At 38.7% G+C, this 25,852-nt stretch overlaps 3 protein-coding genes and 1 non-coding gene across 4 annotated transcripts; 3 read left to right on the plus strand and 1 right to left on the minus strand.

Moving 5' to 3' along the window:
* The first annotated feature begins 773 nt into the window (after window positions 1–773).
* Window positions 774–3,631, plus strand: LOC103424978 (F-box protein SKIP8). The gene is made up of 3 exons (XM_008363064.4): window positions 774–1,559; window positions 2,390–2,586; window positions 3,107–3,631. The coding sequence occupies exons 1-3, from the start codon at window positions 1,092–1,094 to the stop codon at window positions 3,357–3,359; spliced, it is 918 nt and encodes a 305-aa protein (XP_008361286.3). The 5' UTR covers window positions 774–1,091; the 3' UTR covers window positions 3,360–3,631.
* Window positions 3,632–4,699: 1,068 nt separating this feature from the next.
* TRNAQ-CUG (transfer RNA glutamine (anticodon CUG)) lies at window positions 4,700–4,771 on the plus strand. Its single transcript has one exon. It is a non-coding gene; the product is annotated as a tRNA-Gln (tRNA).
* A 1,973-nt stretch (window positions 4,772–6,744) lies between these two features.
* LOC103424977 (RNA polymerase II transcriptional coactivator KELP-like) lies at window positions 6,745–9,154 on the plus strand. The gene is made up of 4 exons (XM_008363062.4): window positions 6,745–6,915; window positions 7,389–7,794; window positions 7,906–8,011; window positions 8,857–9,154. The coding sequence occupies exons 2-4, from the start codon at window positions 7,507–7,509 to the stop codon at window positions 8,946–8,948; spliced, it is 486 nt and encodes a 161-aa protein (XP_008361284.1). The 5' UTR covers window positions 6,745–6,915; window positions 7,389–7,506; the 3' UTR covers window positions 8,949–9,154.
* Window positions 9,155–9,422: 268 nt separating this feature from the next.
* LOC103424976 (uncharacterized) lies at window positions 9,423–10,554 on the minus strand. The gene has a single exon (XM_008363061.4). It carries the CDS (start codon window positions 10,399–10,401, stop codon window positions 9,640–9,642), a length of 762 nt encoding a protein of 253 aa, XP_008361283.3. The 5' UTR covers window positions 10,402–10,554; the 3' UTR covers window positions 9,423–9,639.
* Window positions 10,555–25,852: the final 15,298 nt, after the last annotated feature.

Consider the following 25,852-nt stretch of genomic DNA (forward strand, 5'->3'; position numbering starts at 1 on the left):
GAAGAGGTGAAAAAAAAATCCTGGGCCCTTCACTTGGTTTGAGCTGAACTTTGGTGTGTCAAGGTCCAACTGGTCTTGCTTTGTTGCTTTGGACAGCCCAAGCCTGTGTGATGTCGTTTTAATAGAATCTTTTTTGTAATATCCTTTTATTCCGTACGATGAAAATTGATACGTTGACCAAAAGGGCTAAAAGTCTGAAATGCCCTGCTACGCAGTGGTTCAAATTTTTTTTATGGACTCTAAAATTGAATATTTTTTGTAAGTTTTTTTTATATACGACATAATAATTAGGCTAAATTCATCTAAAACTGTTTTACTCAATTTGATTAAACTATGTTTTGGCAACAAAAAAAAAATATTGATTGAACTATTACGGTATGAACAATTTTTTTAGGCTCATCTAACGTAAAGTTCGCTCTGTAGCTTAAGGAAAACAAACTAATGAATCTATAAGTATTAAAGAATATTTGTTTTTTTGGGGACAAATGACAACGTTAGTGTGTTAAAAATGTTAGGAGAGATGATCAATGTGATCGAATCTGTACCACGTACATAAACATAATTGTTTTCCACCAATTTTTATTTAAAATTTTATTTTCTTGTCTTTGTTGAGTAGGAAGACAAGTGTTACGTAGTCTAAAAATAGAAGCGCCGTTTGTAAATAAATCAAGTAAAATTTCAATGATAAAAATGAATTCCAATGAAAAAAATGATAAAAAAATTAATTTGAACAAGGAAAAGTCTAATTACGAAAGCACCCCCAAGTATTTTTAAAAAAGAATAGAGTATTTATTTGATTTTATTTAATATTTGACCCGGTACACACGGTTCGAGTTGATTCTCCGGACTCAGTCCGTTGCCACTCACGAGTCACCAACTCACAACCAACCTCTCTTTCCCTCTTTCCGCTCTTTATCTCTGCAAAATTTCGATCCCATCACCATTTTCTAGGGTTTTTCAAACCTGAACCCGCCGAGGCAAAACGGCCCAGTCTCGCCCCCACCCGCGGACGCAGCACACCCTTATCCTGGATCTCCCACCACCAGATTTCTAGGGCTTTTCTTGTTCTGCAGAGCTTTCATGTCTTATGAATGGAGATTATTTCCCTCACTCTCTCTTATACCCAAACCTTCTTTGTAGCCCTAATTTTTACTTTTCTCACCTTTTTCCTCGCTCTCCTCGCCGTCCGATCACTCCCCGGCAAACCCAAATCGGGCAGCGCTGCCTCTGCCACCTCGTCGTCGAGTGGAAGCGGAAAGGCCTGCACTTGCTGTACTAATCACCGGGAAGAGGTCGTTTCGGGCTCCGATTCGGGGCCCGTGAGCGCGCCGCACTTGAACGGCGGGACGGATACGGACGTGACGGAGAAGCCGACGGCGGCGGTGGCCGTACTGGAGCGGCATACGGGCGCGTCGATGATGGAGCAGCTGGTTCCGGAGATTAGGACGCATGCTCTTAGCTATCTGGACTACCCGAGCCTCTGTAGGCTTTCGATGACCAATTCGCTCATGCGGAGGGCCGCCAATGATGATAATGCTTGGAAGGCGCTTTATCATAAGGTACGTGATTACTGAATTTTTAGTTGCATTTGAGGTATTTTTATGTGGGTGTTTGTTCAATTTTGATTTGAAGCTAAGATGGTTGCCCAATTGAAGGGATTGTGTTTGGTTGCAAAGAAAATGTGGGAAAATTGGGACCCTTTATTCATCTCTATCAATCGAAAATCCGTTGTGATTGTGTTTATAGTATTGGAACTTTGGAATGTTGTTTGACGTATGGTACATTTTCTAATTTAGGAATGTGATTTGACATGTGGGATGGGATTAGGCTTTTGTACGGTTATTTATGGTACATTTCGGTGCCTGAGAGATTACAAGATTAATCCTTTTTATTTGCTTTTCGTATCGGTTTTGGTTAATGGAATGTTGTTTGACATATGTGATGAAATTAGGATCCTCCATGTTACCTACGGTACATTTTCTAACTTGGGAATGTGGTTTGGCATGTGGGATGAGATTAGGCTTTTGTATGGTTATTTATGGTACATTTTCGGTGCCTGAGAGATTACAAGATTAATCCTTTTTATTTGCTTTTCGTGTTGGTTTTGGTTAATGGATATCATTGGATCTAGTCTTCTGCATGAAGTTTTCATTCCTTTAAATGGTGAAATTTCTTACATTTAAACTTCCTAATGCATAATGGTTTTGGTGTATGGATAACATGGGATTTAGCCCGCGAGAGTGTTGAGACACGTGTTTAGTTTAATTTAGAAACAGCGATTTTGTCCGTATCTGAGACCCTAACCTGTGTCGGTTTCTTATGTACTGGCATCTGATACCAAAACATTTTGTAAGAATATTTTGTTATGGGCTTTCAAATTTTCTTTCAGGACTTCACCTTGGAACAGGATAGCGTAACCCCAGTTAATGGATGGAAAGCTTACTATGCTGCTACAAGAGCGATTGTGAATGTCAATACTGAATTCTTTAACTTTATCCGAGGAAGGTCACTTCCAGAAATGAGTCGTTTATGGCTGAATGCAGATTATGTGAAGTGTGTTCATGCCTCTGGAGAACTCTTTTCGGGGTAAGATGCCTCATTTGTGTACAACTGTACAACAACTGCATTTTTATGACTGTTTTCTTCTGTTAAGTTCATCCAAGTGATTGAGAGATTTTTTTAACGTTCCTTTTCATTCACTAACAGACCCTTTTTTGTTTTCATTCTTAAACTCCTGTTCTGCCTCGTGTTTTAACGGTTTTCTTTATTTGATGGGAGTGAAATGCTATCTATTGAAACTTAGATTTAGATAAAAGAGTCAACCAAATGTACATGACAGTTATTAGATGGCTTTCGGGTAGGGGTTATTGACATGATAGGAAGATCCCGTTTGATTATTTGAATTTTGGTGGAAATTGAAAGAGTGAGGGTTTCATACCCGTAACCTCTCTTTGGTTTGATCTTGAAACATTATTAGTTGTTTCTTTCTCTATAGAGCTGATTTTATTCTTGTGGTTTTAAATATCCATAACGCCTTTTTGGTTTTCCGTTTGCGCCTGATTAATATATGACACCCAGAGCTAAGTCATTTTTGCTACCTCTTTAGGTACAATGCTGTTATACAGAGTTGGCAACTAGCATTTAATTGGGAGCAAGGGGTTAACTTTCAGATTCGAGATGTGCGTGCGCGGGTTCTAACAGACATGGCCTGGGTTACCATGAAAACCTATGTTGAAATTGACACTGGGCCATTCAATGTGACCAACGTCTATGAGTTCCATAACGGGCGATGGTACATGGTGCATCATCATGGCTCTGTGATGGATGTAGAGGGAGAACAGCAGATTGTGCAGGGGTAACAAAGAAGTGAAGATACGATGATACTGATTATATAACTTAATACTAGTTTTAAGAAAATAGTGGTATCTACTGCAGGAGAAAGTCGATTTAACATTCGATATATTTTCCCCGGAAAGATGTTTTTAATTTTTCCAACCTCAGTTTTGGTTGTTTTTTCTGGTAAAAAGGGGGTTTGCTTCCCTTTTCTCTCCCTGTTATTGCTATTATCATAATTGTTGATAATTTGTTTTTGCGGAATTAATTAGTTGGATATAAAAATGAGTTTGAATGAGATCTAAAGCTTGAATGAACAAGGTACTCAGAGTCCAAGCCTCATGAAAAGAGTAAGATATGGGGGGTTTTGGTATCCTTCCTGGATTCAGTTCTGTTTTGAACCTACGTGATGAGTAACAAAAAGTTGAATCCAAGAAGGATACCGAACAAGCTCTTTCCTGATGATTTTCACAAGAAATAACTTAAATCCATTTGCTTACCTAATTTTGCACCACAATGACATTCTAGGATTTATATAGCCGATCTCACTTGGTGAGAAAAGGTTTTGTTGTTGTTGTAGCAGTCAACATTTAAAATCAATCCTCTTATCGTAAGAGATTATGCCGTGTAATCGAGAATGGATATACGTCACCAGATCAATGTGTGAGATACATACATTTGGGTGTATACCTAATATGTTTTTGGAAATATATTTCCAAAACATGAGTGAGATACTTATATTTGGATGCATATGAGGTTATATCCAAGATTTTTTGGAAATATATCTTCAGGATTTGTGCAAGTGAGACATTGAGATGCATAAACATGAGGATTTATTCAGTTACACTCAAGATTTTCTCCAATGAAAGATGATCCATAAGCTTATGATTTTTAACAAGAAAGAATTAGTAAAAGGATGAGAGAATTTAGAACTACAAAAAGTAAGGAAAGGGAATTAGATCAACTAGTCACTCTAGTTGATCCATTTCTTAATTGTTAGTATTTAATTAATTATTTATTTATAGGGAAAGCTAAGGTGTGAAATGATTATTATACCTACGCCTTTAGTGAGTACATGAAATTCAAGAATTAAAATTATTCTAATTCTTATTTTTGCATCGGTCTATAAATGTTAAAATTATAAACTATGTGTTGAATGTCAATAATTGATTAGTAACGGGTTTTGCAGCATAAAATAAGCATGATCAATTAATGCTCGATCGAAACACTAATTTTTTCGTGCGTGTTTGTGTTGAGTTAACATGTTGTTCGAAATTCTGCCAAGTCTAGGTGAGAAAAACATAGGTAAAAGGGGTTTATCAGCGTAACACAATAAATAATAAGCATGAAATAGAGAAGCATCTGAGGTTCCATGGTCTAGCGGTTAGGACATTAGACTCTGAATCTAGTAACCCGAGTTCAAATCTCGGTGGAACCTCCAACCTTTTTCTTTTCTCCAATTTTTTTTTCACGCTTTTTTATTTTTCTAAACCTCGATGTGTGAACCTTACAATTGAAAGAAAAAGAGTGGGAAGGAAATTATCTAGTCCTCTCACTCCACCTCTCATCCTACTGGGAAAACAATGGGAACATCCCTTCTCTCACCTCCCATCCCACTCTCTCACTTCCCTCACACCGCCACCGCCACCGCCACCAAGACATGGCCGCAATTCCATCCCTCTACAACAACTCTCATCAAAACCTCCTCCCCATCTTCTAAATCTCTCACCCTTCTCTCTTCAACTTCCTCACCTTCCTCAGTTGCAGAAGATGATGATTCTCTTGCTTCCCCATCACAGCCCCCCACTCAACAGCTCCCCCTCAGGTACTCCAAATCTTTCACCTCATTCTGTCACAAACCCACTAATTGGAACTTGGATTCCATCCCAAATTTTACATCTTTTTGCAGATATAGTATAATTTGAGAACTTTTCTGTGAGTTGATTTAAGTTTCTCTTTGGCAAAGTTGTGAACTTTGGTATGCAGGTGGTGTGAAATATAATATAGATTGCATCACTTGGAAACTTTTTGTTCAAATTTTGATTCTTAAATGTGGGATTTAGCTCTATGATTCTGAATTTTGATGATTAATTAAGGGGAATGAAACTTTCCGTTGATTCTCGTGTGTAGCGGGAGAAAAGGGGTGTACGGAAATCATTTCGCTTAAAGAACATGTGTGTGTGATATGTGGTGTTTAATGTGAACCAAATTTGGTGCAGTGGCTGTAAGTCCTGTGGGAGAGAGGAGGTGGAGAAGGGATGCAATGGGGAGGGAAGGATTCAGGGTGGAATTGCAACATTTCCAGGCTTTGGTTGGTGGCCTATAAAAGCTTACAGGCCCTGTCCTGGTTTTGTGGAATCTGGCGGCCGCTATAGGCGACAAGGGCAAAGCTTGGATGAGGTTGCCTTCGGAAGAGGGGGAAGAGGAGACTAGCATTAAGGTAAAGATTTTGATTTCCCTGTAACATGTAGGGATTGCTTTCCTAGTTTGTGTGTATAGCTCGAATGCTCGATGCTCGAGAGCAGTTTACTGCATCGATGTTACTGGAATACAATGTTATACTCACAAATGAAATTGATTAGCAATGTTAAGGATGCCGCTTTCTCATGAATTTGGACCAAGCATTACTAATGAAAAGGATTTGAAAACTTTAAGTTTTAACAATAAAGACAAAATAAAGGGCAAAGTGAATAGTACCATGATTGACTTTTTAGTGTAAAATTATGGTTTTTCGTTAAAGTGAACAGTATCGTGGGCTTTTCGTTAAAACTCCCTTTAAATAAAGAAAAACTAATGAAAATGATGTGTGCAAAAAGAAGTTTCGTTTGATTCTGAATTTGTCATCTGGTTTGTGCTGAAACCAAATCTCACTACACCCTAAGTGTAGCATCCACGGATCATGATACAAATTACTTTCCCGTCTTTTATGTAATTCAATGATCATTGCTCATCCAAAGTTTAGATCTTCTGCAAGATATCAACTCCGATCTTATGTTGTTATTTCGATCACCTGATAGATGCTTTCTGCCAGACTTGTTGGCATGTTATATTCTTCTACTTATTCTGTGTCATGTCATGTCATGTATATGCAGCAAGACTAAAGAAGGTCCAAGGACAGAAGAGGTAACTGCATCTCGGTAGAGCCTTGACGGCGTATAGTTGATAACAAGTGTGAAGTCGAATAGCCGATGCCCAATTGGAGGGTTTTAATGTGAACCGTCTGGTATATATTTACCACATTGAATTGAAAAATGGATGTGTGTTATATTTTCCTATACAGTTCAGATTCTTGTAGTCATAGATTGATCGTGGTAAGTGTCATCGGAAAGTCCCTCTTTCCGGTGTTGTATCTTCTATCTTCTATGTCAGCAACTCAAAGTTTCTGTTTCCTAACTAGAATCATCAGCTTAGGTACTCACTTTGTTGCTCCCGGTCTTCTTATTTACAACACCGGGGTTCATTTCCAGATGATAATCGTCGGAGCCGATTGGTAATGAAGTCAAGTGTTGCTTGCTATCTTCCCGTTTTCTCTGCTTCATGCTTCGAATTGTGTTCAGTGAGATGAGAAGTCCGGTTTCTCAGGTCCATACCATCGTTTCTCCGAAACAAACACTAACCGTTGCGCTCGAGTTGTTACATTTATGATGTGAATCGTGATAGTCAATAATAAATATCGGACTGAGAAGAAAATTTTTGATATGTTTGTCAAAATAAAGTAACCTTCACACTATAACAAGATTAACGTGGATTGAGTAAAACCAAAATAAAATAACTTACTCAAGTTTTTTTCGAGAATAAAAAGTTGTCAGATGCTTTCATACCTTAGACCAGTAAAATAGTGAACCGTTGTGATGCATAACCGTGCTCAATTGCGCACGGAATAAAAGATTTTTCAATGTGATCGGTACACGAAATGATACATCATATGTTACTAAATAAATGGTGAGATATGTGCTAAAATGTTAATAACTTAAAAATTAAAATTTTCTACCATTTCTATTAAAGTACATGATGTACCACTTCCCGTCCAACTAAAAATTTCTGTTTTTTGACAGCACCCCCAAATCCACAAGAACTCGGAGGCGCAGAGTGACACAGGGCTTCCCCAATTAAGCAAAAAAGAAGATAACTTTTCATAGATTTTCTGCGCCACAACCGAAAATTGAATTAAAAATGGAAGCCGAAACCGAGCAGAAAATCGAGAAAACGGTGCGGAGAATCCTGGAGGAATCGAACATGGACGAGATGACGGAGTTCAAGATTCGGAAGCAGGCCTCCGAAGAGCTGGAGCTCGACCTCTCCAAGCCCCCCTACAAGGCTTTCGTCAAGCAGGTCGTCCAGTCCTTCCTCGAGGAGCAGCATCAGAAGGAACAAGAAGCAGCGCAGAAGGATGAAAACCCAGAAGCCGAAGGTGCCCAGGAACGGGAGTACGATGATAACGGCGATCTCGTGATTTGCAGGGTCAGTTTTTTCTGTTTGTTTCCCGAGAAAAGTTGAATGGAATGTATTTTCTGTGTTGGGTTTTGATTTTTTTGGGTTTTTTGTTTATTGGGTTTTGGTTGTGATATGCAGCTCTCGGCGAAGAGGAAGGTGACGCTTCAGGAATTCAGAGGGAAGAATTTGGTGTCGATTAGGGAGTTCTATTTCAAAGATGGGAAAGAGCTTCCTACTGCCAAAGGTGATTTACTTAACTTTAATCCGATTATTAGCAGCTTCTAATTCTGTGCATTTATATCAGGAAATGATTTGAGTTTGTAGCTGAAATTTCTGCTTATAGAGCTTAATCACAATTCATTTGTCTGGATTTGTTGATGGATGATGTTAATGCGACTCGTGATACTGAGTTCCCTGACGTTGTGAATAAGCTTTTGTTACATTGCTGCATTTTGCACAATCTGAATCATGAATGTGTTCTTCGGCACATCGAACTTATGACTTAGGTTGTCATCTTGGTAGCAAAGGATTGGTGAGGGATTACGAAGAAAAAGGCTGAGTACCAAACAGGTCTTGGTAAACTACAATGCCAATTGCTCTACTTGTTTTCTGCATTGTTGTTTATAGTCGTTGATGGTAGTAGTAGAGTACTGGAGTGGCTTTCAGTCACTTGTTTCCTTCTATTTTTTATACCCCTCGCTTCCTGACATGAATCGATTATGACGAGAATAGGCTTTTCTGTACTGTAATGTAATAGAAGAGTAACAGTCCACTTCCTCGGGCTTTCTCTCTTCTCGCTTACCATTGTTTATTCAAAGTGCTTCAGGAGAGACGGCTTCTTTTGGGAAAACTTCAATTAGTGGCCTAAGACATACAAGGTCATGGATGGTTACGGCTTTTTAATGCAATTTCATGTTTCTGAAATTCTTGGTGGCATTACCTTTTGTGTATGCAAGTAGTCCTTTGTGCCGAAAATTGAGCGCAATATTGCTCGTTTCTATATTTCTTATACTTATGTGTTGGATGTATGGATACCTGTGCTGTCTTTAGTTTACTTACGGTGGTATGTGTGTAAACTTTTTTCTGCAGGAATAAGCTTGACAGAGGAGCAATGGTCAGTCTTCAAGAAGAATGTACCTGCTATAGAGAAAGCCATTAGTAAGATGGAGTCAAGAATCTAGTGAGAATATCATCTCAAAATATCGAAATGTCTTCATCCTTTTGAATTTTATTTACGTTGTTGGTTGTAATGAAATGACTTGGCTGGGCTTTGGGGCTTCAAATTGGTCATTTGATGTCGGAATACGTTGTTTAGAACTCGAATACTGCTGTCATGTTTCTAATTAGCCCTTAATGTTACGAAAATAACCTGCTGTGTTCTCTGTTATCTGCCGAAAGTTCGTAGTTGACCCCCTGAAACCCCAAATTGGTTGTCCTGGCTGATGTGGATGATTGAAAGAGTGTTGTTGAATTGGTCCTAGTTATCTTCCATGTTTAATTCAAGCATTCCAACAAGAAAGAACGAGGACGAAAGAAATAAAGCATGAATGGAGGATGTTTAAATCCTTCATATTTGAAGAGATTCTTGTGTGTGCGTGGAGCATCCGAATCGGCATGAACAAACGGAAACAAAAAACAAGAGAGCGAAACACAGATTCGTCGAACCGTTTATAAATCCCTTGCCTTCGTCATATGTACAAAAATAAAGTTCACAAGGTAATATAACATAATAACAAACTGATGTCCTTAATCAAGTCTCAAGTTTTAGAAGTTTTAGCCCTCTAAAACATTTGATTTGCCCTTAAAAATCTGAAAAACATTGGGACAGAGAAACATGATGTTTCAAATGACCCAGCTTTTTATATCCCAGGATCAGTTGGGGGGCACCTTAAACAAGTTGGAGAAGATGGGCTTCCTCCAACCTCCTGCTCCTCCCCAAAGGCTCTTTGTCTGCCTTGGAGTGCTTGCCCCTGCTCCTTCACTTGCAGCCATCCTCATCGTCTCAATCAGCGCCCCTGCGTCGCCATTTTCGGAAAATAACTCCTCCAGTTGCTTAGTGTCTATCACCAGCTTCACCCTCCAAACCCCGTCGCCACCAGACGGCAGCACCTCAAGAGCCGACGACCCTTTCGCCAAATTCTCCACGAAATCTGATCCTGCACAAAATGACTTCTTCACAGGCTCAGCTTCAGCAGCCTCCATGACTTCAACTTCTGATCCTGCTCCAAATGACTTCTTCACAGACTCAGCTTCTGCAGCCTTCTCCAGGACTTCAACTCCAAGATTTGATGACCAGTTTGCCGAATTCTCCACGAAATCCGGTAGTGCACCAAATGACTTCTTCACAGGCTCAGCTTCTGCAGCCTCTGGTTTCTCAGCAACCCCATGTTCGCAAACCAGTGGCTGTGGCTTCAGCGGAAGAAGATAGTACTGGCCACTAATTAGGGTTTCTTGGTCAGACATTGGCAAGGAGGCCTTGCCCTGTTGGAAAATGCCATAGCCTGGAAAACCAGTGAGGATTTCAGCAGCTAGTTTAGGGCCTTTAAATTCTAGGATAGCCCCAGAATCTGTAAGAACCCTAATAGATTTAGGACACTCCCCAGAGGTTCCTGTGAGTGATGAACAGTTCCCCATTGTGAAATAATTTTCCCACCTGTGGTCACAATTTCAGTGCCCACATATATTTAAGGTTTTGGAATCTTTTGGCAAAATATTAATGGGCAGACACTGGATGGAGGTTTGTCAGAAGAGATACAGATTGTGTTTCCTTTCAAAATATGTAAATGGCTGCATGTGAAATTTTGAACCGTTGGGATAATTATTTTACGGTCAAATTTTGAGTTGATCCAAGGCAAAGGAATAGAATAAGAGGTAGATTCGTGAGTTAAAATAATAGTAGGAAATACGGCAGTTGGAAGAAGAAGACTGGATTCAAAATTTGAGTGGGTAGGGGATTTGTATTTGCCTGTAAAATTTTAGGTGATTGATGTTCCAAATATCTTAAAGTATTAAGTAGGCATCTATTGAATTAGGTCTTCAATTTTGAAAAATATGTTCAATGTATCAGTGTCACGGGTTGTATAGCGCATACCATTAGCTAAACTTTGGTGTAAATCTTCACAGGGAAAATAGGAAAAAGTTAATAGGTATTTCGACAAGTTAAAGTGAAGTTTTGATCTAACTAACAGGAGGAAGGGATCAAATTCGAGACTTCGGATGAAAAGGTGAATACTCTAAACTAACTGCATGTAAGCACTTTTGTACAGAGATAAGATTTGTTATAAGAGTTCCCCAAGTAATTGGACCAACAACACAATCAAATAAAGGCATTTAAACTCGTGACTTTGACTTATGCTCAATATTAATGGAGATAAATAATGTGGGTGTAGCTATATTAGCTAGATCGCTATCCCTATGCAGAGTTAGAATCTTCTTTTTTACAATGATAATAGTTTCCAGTAAAATATCATATAACTAAGGTTATTGAATCTTATCGCAGTTGTGGTACGCATGCAAAGGAAAAAGAACACACTGCGATGGCTAGACATATTTGAATGCAACTACATCATAAAAGTTGTCACTCATTGAACCCACGTACATGGAGATATAATTATGATGTCTGCAATATTATTTGTTCCATCAATTCTGTGTATACATGGGACCTCTTGTAAATATTTTCCACATTGCAGTATTTGTTTGAGCAGTGATCCACGCACCTTCCCATTTTTGTTTTGTCTGCATGTCACGAAGAGAAAACATAAACATATTCATCTTAGTTTTCATGTTTCAAAATTTTAACACTTGCGAGATTCGAGGATTGATCGAACGCTCTCGATCATTGCTCAATAGTTATTGAGAGGATTCGATCAGTGTTCGAGATGGGCCTTGTGTTTTAAAATAAAGCGGAGTAAAGCATGCAAATGGGGTAGTACGTACCAGAGTGGTATTTGGCACAGTGGTGAAGCGAACAACCAAGTTTGCAGTAGATAGTCTGATCACTCACAGTTGGAGCCTCAGCCGTTTCACACATATTGTAACATTTTTCGACGCATTCTGCAGTGAGAGACAAACCGCAATGTCGAATGCACCTTTCGAGACATTTTCTGTCCACTGCGATTGCAGGCCTGGTGTTATTAAGTGAAAGATTATCATCATAATCACCACAGAGCTGGCATGGGCGACGAAATTCAACTTCCTTTTTTTAGTTTCTAACTCAACAGTCGATATTTGACAGTGTACCCTAATTTGGAACAGTTTAATTGTGTGCCAATCCAGAAGCTTATACAGGAACACCTTTACATAGGTCTCGTTGTCTTGATAATTTGTAATTCTAATGCCATTGAATTATATATATGTATACAAGAAGCTACATATAATTACATGAGTAATGCTATTCTTATCATAATTTTATATCACATTTCTTTACCATCTTAAGTGACATATGAGTTGGACAAGTCACATCATTTAATTTCAATTTTCTTATAAATTAAAACACTTAAATAAGGAAAATTGTAGACTTCAAGATCTCCCTTTGGTGTTATAATTGGGTATGAACCCTAATCCGATAGACAAATTTGATTTTGACTCCTAATTTGCATGACAGCTAATAGGCGTTACTTAATGAAATAATCAGATGAAATCCTTCTTTTAAACCACTAAAAAAATATTTTGAAAAGAAAACAAAAAAAAGTTCACGAGATGAACAACCATGGAATATGAATGAAGATTGGAGACAAAACTTGAAGGGGAATGAGGATTGGGGCTACGGGGAATGATTCTGGAGATAGAAATCAATGGTGATTGTGGTATACGATTAAATTCTATAAAATTTGACCATAATCATGAAAATCAACATAAATCAATAAAAAAACTGGCGTGAAAAAAAAAGGGGGGAAGGAAGAAGAAGCAGAATGGAATGGGGAAGGAAGAAGGAGACTCATCCTATACCACAATCATCATTTAATTAACAATCTCTTTATTAATTATTGATTAACATTTTAAAATTAAATGCTAATTAATTTAGCACATCATATGCACCTAAGGTGATATACAATTGTGGTACAAAAATATGGTAAGAATAACATTATTGTAATTACATATTAACAGACATATTTAATTTAATTCAGGTAACATGTGTATGTATCCTAAGCCTGATTAGGTATATGTAAATAAATTTATTTTGAAATTCGTAGTAACATCTTTGAATAATTTTTTTTGTTAAATGCTAAGAAGATAATAATTTTTGCACCACACCAACTTGTATGACAGTGTGTGAACATGCCCGTTGACTATACAAATTTAATAAGGGAGTCTTAACGAAACATTCTTAGTACTGTTCATTTTTAACGTTAAAGACATTTTTACTCTAAAAAGTCACTTATGGTACTACTCACTTACAACACCTTTTTGTCCTTTTGGTTAAAACTTAAGGTTTTCAAGTCATTTTTATTAGTTTTCCTATTTAATAAACCACTTGTTGTGATATATACAGGACAGTAATCAGTAACATTTGTCTGGGGTTTTTAGAAACAATATTGGTTTAGATTTAGTTTTATGTCATTTAATTTCTCCATGTTTTATTGATAGTTAGGAAGATGAGTTTCAAAAAGAGGACCTCATAATGAGCTAGTAATAATGTGATTTAAATTCACGTTTGGCGAGAATTGAACTTATAATCTCTCACTTAAAGTGAAGAAGAATATTATTAGACCGTAGTAGCGAAAAAAATGAATTTTTTTTTTTTAGTTGAAACGATAGCAACTTTAGTAGAATTAAGAAGATGTCATACAATCACCCAAGAGGGTACCCTGGATTAAATCCGGAGGGTCCTCGAACCAATGAAAATTAGAAGGAAAATTTAAGGCCAACTTGGCCATTCTATGGGCTGCACCATTGGCGGAACGACTAATATGACTAAATTTAGAAGACCCAAAACACCTCAGGTACTCCTGAACATCCTCCAACAATAAATCTGAAGAGGAGGACCCTCGTTTCAAACTCCCCACCCCCTGAACAACCTGCAAGGCGTCACACTCTAAACTAATGCACTGCACATTTCGTTGGAGAGCCCAGTGAAGACCTTCTCTAGCCGCCATTAATTCAACCGTATAGGGGTTATTGACATGGGTAATTCGACGAACGAACCTCCAGCATAGCTACGGACTTCGTCCCGAAATACCACACCAATTCCCCCCACCTCAGAAGCAGCACGAAAAGCACCATCCACGTTTACTTTAACCCAACCTGCAGGAGGAGGAAACCAACGGGACTGCAAAGGCATAAGTTGATTATGAGATAAACGCTGAACATGTGCATAGGCCTCCAACTGGAGATTCACAGTATAGCTGACCAGAACCGGGTTCTCAATCCTGCCATCCCACAAAAGAGCATTCCTGGCACCAAGTAATTAGTTAATGTTTATTTAATTTTTTTTTTCAAACAATTGATTATCTTAGATTAAATGTTAGGTTAGCTACTGACGGAGTTTGAATCCACTTTATTTAATTTAATTCACCAATTATAATAACCAAAAATAATATCAAAAGAATCACCTGGTATTGTGTTGGAAGCTAACCAGCTCCTGGAGTCGGGGAGTCGAAGGCAGCAAGATACTCCCGAGCAAAAGGATGTCATCTGCATCGAAGAAGAAGAAAAAGAATGAAGGGTTCTAGTCTCCAACGGCTAGTTTTGTTTTTAAATGTTTGTGTAAGTGTGTGAGTGACAAGTGTACACTCCAGATTAAATCACTTAACCCCAAATGAAGGGTTAGGATGTAATCTGGAGTAGTAAGGCTTAATGGTTGTTAAAGCCTCTTGTCAATCACCTTTTTAGATAAGTATGGGTGATGGAAATGCACCATACTCTTGTGTAATGTTCACACTACTTATTCAATCAAGTCTGCTGCATTATTAGCACAGCAGAAATCAATCTCCAAGTTCTTTTTCAATTCTCTACTATCCTACCCAAGAAACCGATTCAAACACTCAATCAAAAACACAAAATAAACAAATTTTATCATGGCCTCAGAGCTTTGTTACTGATCTTACAACTTTCGGGGCGTAATCTGTGCAAGATAAGATCTTTGGGAGCACCAACGTAGTGTCTTCTATAACAACAATCAACAAACAATTCTGGAAATGAAAGGATCCAGCAGTAGCAGTGAGCTAAAAGCTCCAGTCTTTGATGGGGAGAATTATGATTTTTGGAGAATAAGAATGACAACCATTTTCAAATCCTATGATCTATGGGATATGGTTCAACATGGGTATGAACTACCTGAGATGGAGATCAATGCTCTAGAGGAGGATCTCACAGAAACACAACTCAAAACACTGAAGCAGAATCGGATGGAGGATGCTAGAGCACTTGGAATCATTCAAGGTGTTGTCTCAGACACCATTTTTCCGAGGATAGCAAATGAAGAGACTGCAAAGGGAGCTTGGGAAGTTTTACAGCAAGAATACAGAGGAGACACCAAAGTTAGAAAGGTAAAACTTCAGTCCCTTAGAAGAGATTTTGAGTATACAAGAATGAGGGAAAATGAGCTGTTAAAAGACTACTTCACTAGGCTGTTTGATGTTGTAAACAAGATGAAAACATATGGTGAGGAACTGCCTAATGAAAGAATTGTCCAAAAACTGTTGATTAGTTTGACTAAACCCTATGATTCAATAGTGAGTGTTATAGAAGAAACCAAAGACATTGAAACTCTCAGTGTACAAGATGTGATGGCATCCTTAAGAGCTTTTGATCAAAGGCTCGAGAGGCATGCTGACTCTGCACCTGAGAAAGCCTTTCAAACACTCAATGTTGGATCTAGTAGTCAAGCCAGTGCAAGCAATTAGAAACCACAGTGGAAGGGCAAAAGCAAGAAATGGGAAGGAAAAGGGTATCACAACTCAAGACCTAACCAAGGCAGCAACACCAATGTAGGTCCAAGAACCAAGCAACAATGCAAGCACTGTGATAAATTCCACCTTGGAGAGTGTTGGTTCAAGGACAAGCCTAGATGCCACAAATGCAACAGGTTTGGGCACATTATGAAGGACTGCAGATCAAAGAATGTGCAATAAGTAAACTGTGCAAATCAAGTGGAAGAAGAAGCAAATGTGTTCTGTGCTTTCAATGCAAAAATGGAGAGAAACAATGAAGTGTGGTACATTGACAGTGGCTGCAGCAACCACATGACTGCACATGAGTCTTTACTTATTGACATCGACACAAACTTCACTGGAAAAGTGAAAATGGGAGATGGAAACATTGTCAAAGCCACTGGAAGAGGAACTCTGGTTATCAACACCAAGAAAGGAAGAAGATGTATAAGGGAGGTGATGCTAGTGCCTGGATTGGATGAGAATCTACTTAGTGTGGGTCAAATGATGGAGCATGGCTATTTCCTACTCTTTGGGGGAACTGTGGTTGAGATCTATGATGACAGATCCCTATCAAACTTGGTGACCAAAGTGGAAGTGAAAAACAGAAGCTTTCCACTTGTACTGAAGTACTTAGAAGAAGTGGCAAAGAAAGCAAGTGTGACAAGTTCTATGAAACTATGGCACAAGAGACTTGGTCATTTAAACATGACAAGCTTACAAAATCTGCAAAAGGATGAAATGGTGCAAGGTATACCAAAAATGGATCAATGCAATGAAATCTGTGAAGGGTGTGTGTTTGGCAAGCATCACAGAGATTCATTTGAAGTTGGAAAGGCTTGGAGGGCAACAAAGCCACTCGAATTGATTCACTCAGATGTGTGTGGACCAATGAGAACAACAACAATCAGTGGAAACAGGTATTTCCTAACCTTCATTGATGATTATTCACGGATGTGTTGGGTGTATTTCATGAGGTTCAAGTCTGAGGTATTCACAATATTCAAGAAGTTTAAGGCAATGGTGGAATTGCAAAGTGGATACCAAATCAAAAGACTAAGAAGTGATAGGGGAGGTGAGTACACCTCACATGAGTTCAATGTATTTTGTGAAGATGTAGGGTTGGAGAAGCAACTCACTGTGGCATATTCACCACAACAGAATGGGATTGCAGAAAGGAAGAATAGGACTATAGTCGAAATGGCTAAGTCTATGATGCATGAGAAGAACATGCCTTATAAATTTTGGGGTGAAGCTGTGAACACCTCAGTGTATCTATTGAATAGGTGTCCTACTAAGGCATTGGAGAAGAAGACTCCATTTGAAGTGTTCAGTGGAAGGAAGCCTTATGTGAAGCATCTGAGAGTGTTTGGCTCAGTGTGCTACAATCTCATCCCTCATTAACTAAGGCACAAGTTGGAGAAATCAAGTAACAAGGGTGTTTTTGTAGGCTATGGTACCAGTGAGAAAGGATACAGAGTTTATAATGTGTTGAGTCAAAAGATAATCCTATCAAGGGATGTTATCTTTGATGAAGACTCAATGTGGAACTGGGATACAATGGTAGAGGAAAAGGACAGTGTCTCTCTACAAATTGACCTAAACAAAAGGCAAACAAGGGAGCCTATAGAGACCTCAGTTCAAGAAGAAGTCACAGATAATGGTGACATACAAGGGACTCCACAACAAGCTACTATGAGTCCACAATCAAGTCAATCACAAACAACAACTCCTAGTTCAACTCCAGTAAGATTGAGAAATCTGGATGAGATTTATGCTACATGTAATTACTGTGTAGTAGAACCAGAAACGTATGAAGAAGCTGCAAAAGACAAAGCTTGGAAGAAATCAATGAAGGAAGAGCTTGAAATGATAGAAAAGAATGACACTTGGGAACTTGTAAATCGACCAAGTGAGAAGCCTGTGATTGGTGTAAAATGGGTGTACAAAGTGAAGCTAAATCTAGATGGTTCTGTGCAAAAGAACAAGGCCAGGTTAGTGGCCAAAGGTTACTCACAGAAACCTGGTGTAGACTTCAATGAAACCTTTGCTCCAGTAGCAAGGTTAGACACCATAAGGACCTTGATAGCACTAGCAGCCAAGAAGGGTTGGAAGCTGCATCAATTGGATGTTAAATCTGCATTTCTAAATGGAGTGCTAGAGGAGGAGGTGTTTGTGGAACAACCTCAAGGGTTCACAAGTCAAGAGTTTCCAGAAAAAGTGTACAAGTTAAGGAAGGCTCTTTATGGCCTAAAACAAGCTCCAAGAGCTTGGTACAGTGAGATTGATTCCTATTTCATTGAGAAAGGATTTCAGAAAAGTCCTAGTGAAGCTACACTCTACACCAAGACAGAAAGCAACAACAAGACACTCATTGTCTCAATCTATGTAGATGATGTTGTCTACACTGGAAATGATGCTGCAATGATGGAAGAGTTCAAGGAAGAAATGATGAAGAGGTATGAGATGACTGACCTAGGCCTCTTGCATCATTTTCTTGGCATTGGGGTAATTCAAAAAGCAAGTGGCATCTTTATTCATCAAAAGAAGTATGCTGAAACTTTGCTTGAGAAGTTTGGTTTGAAAGGTTGCAAACCAGTTTCTACACCCTGAATTGCAAATGAGAAGCTCAAGAAGGAGGATGGAAGTGAACCTGCAGATGCTAGTCTCTATAAAAGCATTGTTGGCAGTCTATTATATCTAACTGCAACAAGGCCGGATCTGATGTTCTCAGCAAGCCTACTTTCTAGGTTTATGCAGAATCCTAGCAAGATACATATGGGCACAGCTAAGAGAGTGCTAAGATATGTACAAGGAACTCTTGATTATGGGATCAAATATGAGATGGGAAAGTCATATATTCTAATTGGATTCTGTGACAGTGATTGGGGTGGCAGTGATGATGATAGTAGAAGCACATCGGGCTATGCTTTCACTTTCGGATCAGGGGTATTTTCATGGGCCTCTGTGAAGCAACAAAGTGTTGCACTGTCCATAGCCGAGGCAGAGTATGTGAGTGCATCAGAAGCTACAGCTCAAGCTATTTGGCTAAGGTTCATACTTAAAGATTTTGGCGAATTGCAAGTTGAAGCCACACCACTTCTGTGTGACAACACCTCTGCAATTGCCATGACTAAAAACCCAGTATTTCATCAGAGAACAAAACACATCAAGAGAAGATATCATTTCATCAGAGAAGCATTGCAGGACAACACAATCAAGCTAATCTATTGCAACACAGAAGATCAGATCGCAGACATATTCACAAAAGCACTACCGAAGGAGAGATTCAATTACCTGAGGGGTTTGCTCGGATTGACTCCCAGAAGCAGTTTAGAAGGGAGTGTTGGAAGCTAACCAGCTCCTGGAGTCGGGGAGTCGAAGGCAGCAAGATACTCCCGAGCAAAAGGATGTCATCTGCATCGAAGAAAAAGAAAGAGAATGAAGGGTTCTAGTCTCCAACGGCTAGTTTTGTTTTTAAATGTTTGTGTAAGTGTGTGAGTGACAAGTGTACACTCCAGATTAAATCACTTAACCCCAAATGAAGGGTTAGGATGTAATCTGGAGTAGTAAGGCTTAATGGTTGTTAAAGCCTCTTGTCAATCACCTTTTTAGATAAGTATGGGTGATGGAAATGCACCATACTCTTGTGTAATGTTCACACTACTTATTCAATCAAGTCTGCTGCATTATTAGCACATCAGAAATCAATCTCCAAGTTCTTTTTCAATTCTCTACTATCCTACCCAAGAAACCGATTCAAACACTCAATCAAAAACACAAAATAAACAAATTTTATCATATTGTTCAAGATGTACTTTTGGATAGGGTTGGCCATAAAAAGAGGTGAACCGAGCAACGCATCTTCCAATGGCCATAACAAAGCGATGAAGGATCGGGATGAGAATGATAACCACGAGAAAGGGCTGAAGAATGCAAAGGATATCGACCTACGGAAGCAAAGCGAAAAGATAGTGAACGGGTATTAAGTCACAGACCCGTGCCGAACTTGCCTTGGAAGCATATTGAAAGGTATTTGTAAGCCGCCATTTATTGATGACATTCTGAAAGCTAAGAAACCTACCAAGTTCACTCAACCAAAGTTCAAACTGTTTGAAGGAACGACTGACCCTGTCGAGCACATTTACCACTTCCAGCAACAAATGGTTTTCGAAGGGGATCTTGAAGCTGTCCTATGCTAAGTTGTTCGCCTCAAGCCTTTCGGGACCGGTCTTAATTTGGTACATGCAGTTGAAACAGAAGTGCATCGGCAATTTCAAATAACTTTACAAGGGTGTTAATATCTCAATATGGCGAAAGAAGGATGTCACAGTTTTGTTCAGCACAACACAGAATATGTAAACTTTTGCATGTGAAAGTTGGACCGTTGGGGCCAATTATTTATTTTAGGCTTAAATTTTAGTTGATCCAAGGCAAAGGAATAGAATAAGAGTTTGATTCGTGGAGTTAAAATAATAGTATGATACACGGAAGAAGAAGAGAAGACTGGATTCAAAAGTTGAATGGTAAGGGATTTGTATTTGCCTGCAACTGTTAGGTGTTTGATTTATATAGTCCACATATCTTAAGCAAATAGGCATCTGTTTGGATCTTCAATTTGGCAAAATGTTCGATTTATTAGTATCACAGGGAAAATAGTGAGAAAATAATATATATTTTAGTCATTCAACGTGGAGTTTTGACTTAACACTAGTACAAATAACACTTTGCACGACGAAATGAATGCTAATAATCAATTTAAGTTCAAGCACTTTTATATAGAAGAGATTGAGGCTAGTTTGGTGTTGCCGTGCTTTTTTTTCAAAACTGTTTTTTATGTGAGATAAACAACAGTTAAAAAAATAGGTAAGTGTTTGATTAACTATACTACTAAAAGTGCTTTTAGCAAGAAAAAAAAATAGGGGTAGGACTGTCAATATGAAAGTTTCATTAATTGGTATTGTTTACTTTTGCCTCCAGTAAAAAAAGAATGCTACTACACCCACCCCAATGTCTTATCTTCCCACCCCACTTTTTATTAAATTTTTAATGACTAATATATCCTCTCATAAAATGACATATAAGGACAGTAAAAAAGGAAGCGCCATTCCCTCGTCCCTAGCAATTTAGCACACTGCTCGCATCCCATTTTATCGTCTCCTCCGATTTTTTCCAAAACTCCAACCCCCAGAATAGACAACACGATTAAGCATGCTATTGTGATCATAACTGAGACGGACTGGATCTCGTGGACAGGTGACACAAATGAGGGTCATGTTTCTATTACTTTGTGTTGGTGAACGGTGAGGAGAGAGAGGAAGGGGATGAGGTATTTGGAGGGAAGACGATTATTGCGGATTGAGATGTCACTGCCGCTGCCATACCCGCTAGCTAGGCATAGGTAGAGTGTGCAAATTGCAATGGAAGTGCAGAGTATATGTATGATTGTACCAAGTGACTGACGAGCTTGGCATTTTCCCTTCTATTTTGTTTCAAAATTGTTAAACAAAAGCCCCATGTTGATTAGAAGTATATTGTAATCTATCAAAGGATGTGATAATTGTAATCTTGTATTCGATACAGATGGGAACTCAGGATTTCAGTACGACTCTTGTAACTCAAACTAATTATTTATACCTATGAATGCAGTAATGAAAGCCAACTCTTCCAATGGCGGAGCCACATGGAGACCAAGATGGGCACGGGCTTATCCTGAAATATTTGTTTATATACCTTATCTGTTGGTTTTGTAACTAAATAATCTACGACTCAGTGGTTGAAGGGGTTTTTGTGTTCCTGCACGTTGAAATTTGTTGGTGAACCTCCTTCAAGTTCTTTATCAGCAATTATTTTTTTGGTTAGTTGATACAGAACAAGGTTAATTTATGTTGAAGAAAAATCTCATAATAATAGTATTGACCCATGATTTTAAATTTTTGTTAGAAATTAATTTTAACTTTATTGTTAATCTCGTAACAAGTTTTGTTTTTATGATATGATTATTTTAATACTAAATTTTTCATACATGTTAAAGATCTACCAGCCTTTTTGATTAAAATTTTTCATGCCAATACAAAAAAAGAACCTTTAATTTTCTCTCATTAGTTATATTGCTATATTTTTTGTCTCATTTTGTTTATATGATTTAAAGGCCCCTCCTAGTCTGAATTTCTGGCTCCGCCACTGAACTCTTCCATCATATTTGAAAATATTATTTAAAGAATTGAAAATAGAATGCATAAAATGTTACAGGAGAAGGAAATCAAGCATTGATATGATAGGATATGGGCTTTAATTAAGCCACCAGTAATGATCGGAATAGGAGGCCAATGAGCAGGGTGTTGGGGGTAAGGGTGCCTTGGGAATAATAGTGGGCGGGAAAATAGTATGGGTTTCATTTTACTTTTTATGATGGTGGAAATATAAGGTGGGTGAGAAGGTAAGACATTGAAATGAGTATATAAACACCCTAAAAAACTTTTTTTTAGAAGTATGTGTAGAAGCTACTTCTATAAAAAAAATAAAAAAATTAAAAGTGATAAGAACCTAATCATTGCGATCCAAAGAAAGTAAAAAACACATAAAAAAAAGGTTGATAATTTATTAAACTGTAATCGCTGGACTTATTTGAAAGCAACTACATCATAAAATTTGTTGATCCATTGAACTCACGATAATATTACGATGTCTGCAATATTAGTTAGGAATTCCAGCAATCCTGTGTATATATGAGACATCTAGTAAAGGTGTTCGATATTGCAGTATTTGCTTGAGCAGTGATCCACGCACCTTTCCATTTTCGTTTTGTCTGCTGGCCATGGAAAAACATAAACATATTCATCTATATGGTGGAGGTAAAGATATAAACATAAACATATTCATTTATAGCTCATCTGTCCGAGTTTCAGGAAATTTTAACCATTTGAGGTCTTCTTCAAGCACTGCTCGAGTATTCTCGATGAAAGTTTGAGCATTAATTATAATTATTGCTCAATAGGTTTCGAGAAGATTCGATCAATGCTTAGGAGGCATTTTTGTTTCAAAATTTAGAATCGTATAAAAACGAGCAAGGCATGCATGCAAAGAGGGTAGTCCGTACCAAAGTTGTATTTGGCACAGTGGTGAAGTGAGCAACCAAGTTTGCAGTAGTGAATAGTCTGATCCACAACAGTTGGAGCCTCAGCCGCTGCACACTTATTGTAACATCGTTCGATGCATTCTTTAGTTGGAGGCAAACCACAACCGCCAAGGCATATGTGGAGACATTTGCGGTCCTCGGAGATTGCATGTACGGTGATTGAGAGGAAGACCATCATCATAATCAACACAGAGCTTGTATGGACGACCCCATTCAACTTCATTTTGAAAATTTTGTAATTAGCAGTCGATATTTGACACTATATTCTAATTTTGAAACAGTTTGTGTGCCAATCCAGGAGCCCAAGGACACTTTTATATAGGTTCATGGTCTTGATAATTTGTAACTTAATCCCATTGAAGTATGTAAATAAGGAAACTACATAAAAATTAAATATTAACAGACATAGTTTATTCATGTAACCTGTGTTGGAAATTTTGAGTAGAAATTTCATTGTCCCACATTGGTCATTCCCAAAATGTTTCCTCACTTTATAAGGCTTTGTCCCTTATAGATAGTGATTGGAGTGATGGACCATGGAGAACGAAATTAGGCTTTGGAGTGTACTAATTAATTGATAATTAATTAATAATTAAAGATATAATTAATTATCAAAAGATGGGCCTTGGGGCCTTTAGGCTCTTGGGCTTTGAAATTAAGTTCTTTAATTATTTATTTTTAATTAATTTCGAATTTAATTAATTAATTAATTTTTTATCAACAAACTCATATTTTCAGATGAAGTCTGTTAAGATGAAAAAACGCAGAGCAAAGCACCCCTTTGTGAAAGATGACTTCCAACAGATGCACCCCATTCTCATACATGTTGCGAACAGGTATAAACCTATTATATATACATTCATCTGCATGACATTTAGCACACAGAGAATATCAAATTCTTCTTCTACAATCCTAAACCTTTTTACTAAGAGAACCACATAGAAATTCACCAGAAGTCAGTTTTTCGATGCTGGAATTCTAACTTAGATCGTTGAATCCTGGTGAGGCAGACGTCCGTAGAACTACAAGCACAGAGTGGGGACGAAATATCTGTTTCAAGGATAATTCTTTAGGTCTTGGAAAGCTCTTTCGCATTCATCATCCCATTTGTCTCGTTGTGCCCTCTTGATGACCTTGAAAAAGGGTTTGCATTGATCGGTGGATCGTGAGAAAAAACGGTTGAGGGTGATTGCTTATCCGGCCAAGCTTTAGATCTCCTTCAAGGTAGTTAGAGACTTCATCTCTAGGATTGCTCGGATTTGCTTGGGATGTGCTTCAATTCCTCGTTGGGTTACTAAGTCCCCTAGGAATCAGCCTGAAGATACTCTAAACGTGCACTTGGTGAGATTGAACTTCATCTTGTACTTTTTAAGGATGTCGAAAGTTTCCACCAAGTTGCCGATGTCGTCTGACCGCTGCTTGCTTTACACTATGATATCATCGACATAGACCTCCATGGTTACCCCAATTTGCTTCTTAAACATCATGTTTACTAACCTTTGGTAAGTGGCTTTCGTGTTCTTGAGGCCAATGGGCATGACCCTGTAGCAGTAGGTGTCTCGCTCGATCACGAACGCGGTTTTCTCCTTGTCGAGCTCGTACATGGCTATTTGGTTGTAGCTGGAGTATGCGTCCAAGAAGCTGAGCAGCTAGTTCCCATAAGTTGAATCTACTAGTAAATCAATTCGGGGAAGCGGATAAGGATCTTTTGGGCATGCTTTGTTGAGGTCGATGCAGTCTACAAAAACCTTCCATTTGCCCTTCTTTTTCTTCACAACTAGCATGACGTTGGCAAGCCATGTTGAGTGTGCTACCTCTTTTATGAATCTGGCCTCCAATAACTTGTCAATTTCTGATTCGATGATTGCTACTCGCTCAGGTGTGAAATGTCTTCTCTTTTGGATCACCGGTTTGGCAGCAAGGTCGACGTGTAGCTTGTGGCAAGCTATCATGGGGTCGATGTCGGGCATGTCAGAAGGTGACCATACAAAGATGTCTTGGTTTTTCCTAAGGAAAGCTGTGAGTTTTTCCTTCTTGGCTGGGCTTAGACATGAACCGATTCTAACCATCTTTTCGACTGCTGGGGATCAAGAATGATGTCTTCAGCTTCCTCTTCGGGTTTCCATCTCATCTGCTTGGGTGCCATCTTCTTGATCTGCTTGCTATAATTGCTATTTGATAGCTTCTTTGTCCATTTGGACCTCGGTAACTTCTACATGGGTGAAGGTTCTCTTCGTTGATTCCTTCAATACTTGCATAGTGCATTATCAAGATGTGGCTTGGTCAGACTTGATCTCTCTAACTCCTCTTCCTGGGATGAGGAATTAGATCTTTTAATACTTGACAGAAGTGACGGTATCAAGCTTAATCAACCAAGGTCTCCCAAGAATCCCATTGTAGGGAGATTGGTTGCTTACGATTGTGAACGTTTGCTTTGAGACAACTAGTGGTGTTTTCATGTCATGTGTGATGTGGCCGATGGCAGTCGAGGTGTGCTCATTGAACCCGGTGAGTACCTCTACCCGACGTATGATTGTGTATTCCAAGCCCATCTTCTAAATGACTAAGAGTTAAAGTAGATTGATTGCACTTCCCTTGTCGGCTATCTTTCTGTCGACTATAATATGGGCTAGTTGGACAGATATTACTAGTGCATCGTCGTGTGGAAAATTAACGTATTCTACATCATACTCGATGAAGCCAATGATGGGTCTGGGTTGAGTGTCGACTGCTTGAACCTATGAGACTAGCAGAACTTGCTGGATCTTCCTCTTTTTGGAGTTGTTGGTGGCCCCCAAGTGCTCAGATTCAACGATGATGCCATTAATTCAAATCGTCTTGGTTGGCAGCTCTTCATTATCGTCTGCATTCCTTCTAGGTTGCATAGCTAGCGTTTCTAAGTATTTGTCGACCTTGCCTTCTTTCACGAGCTTTTCTAGGTAGTTCTTCTAAGTGTAGCAGTCGTCGGTTCTGTGATCGAGACCTCGATGGAATGCGCAGTATTTTGTGTGATCCAACTTAGAAGTATATCCTTTTGATTATTTCGGCAGCTTGAACCATGGCTCGTTCTTGATGT

This window comes from Malus domestica, chromosome 06 (genome assembly GCF_042453785.1).
Source record: "Malus domestica chromosome 06, GDT2T_hap1".
NCBI classification, from domain to species: domain Eukaryota; kingdom Viridiplantae; phylum Streptophyta; class Magnoliopsida; order Rosales; family Rosaceae; genus Malus; species Malus domestica.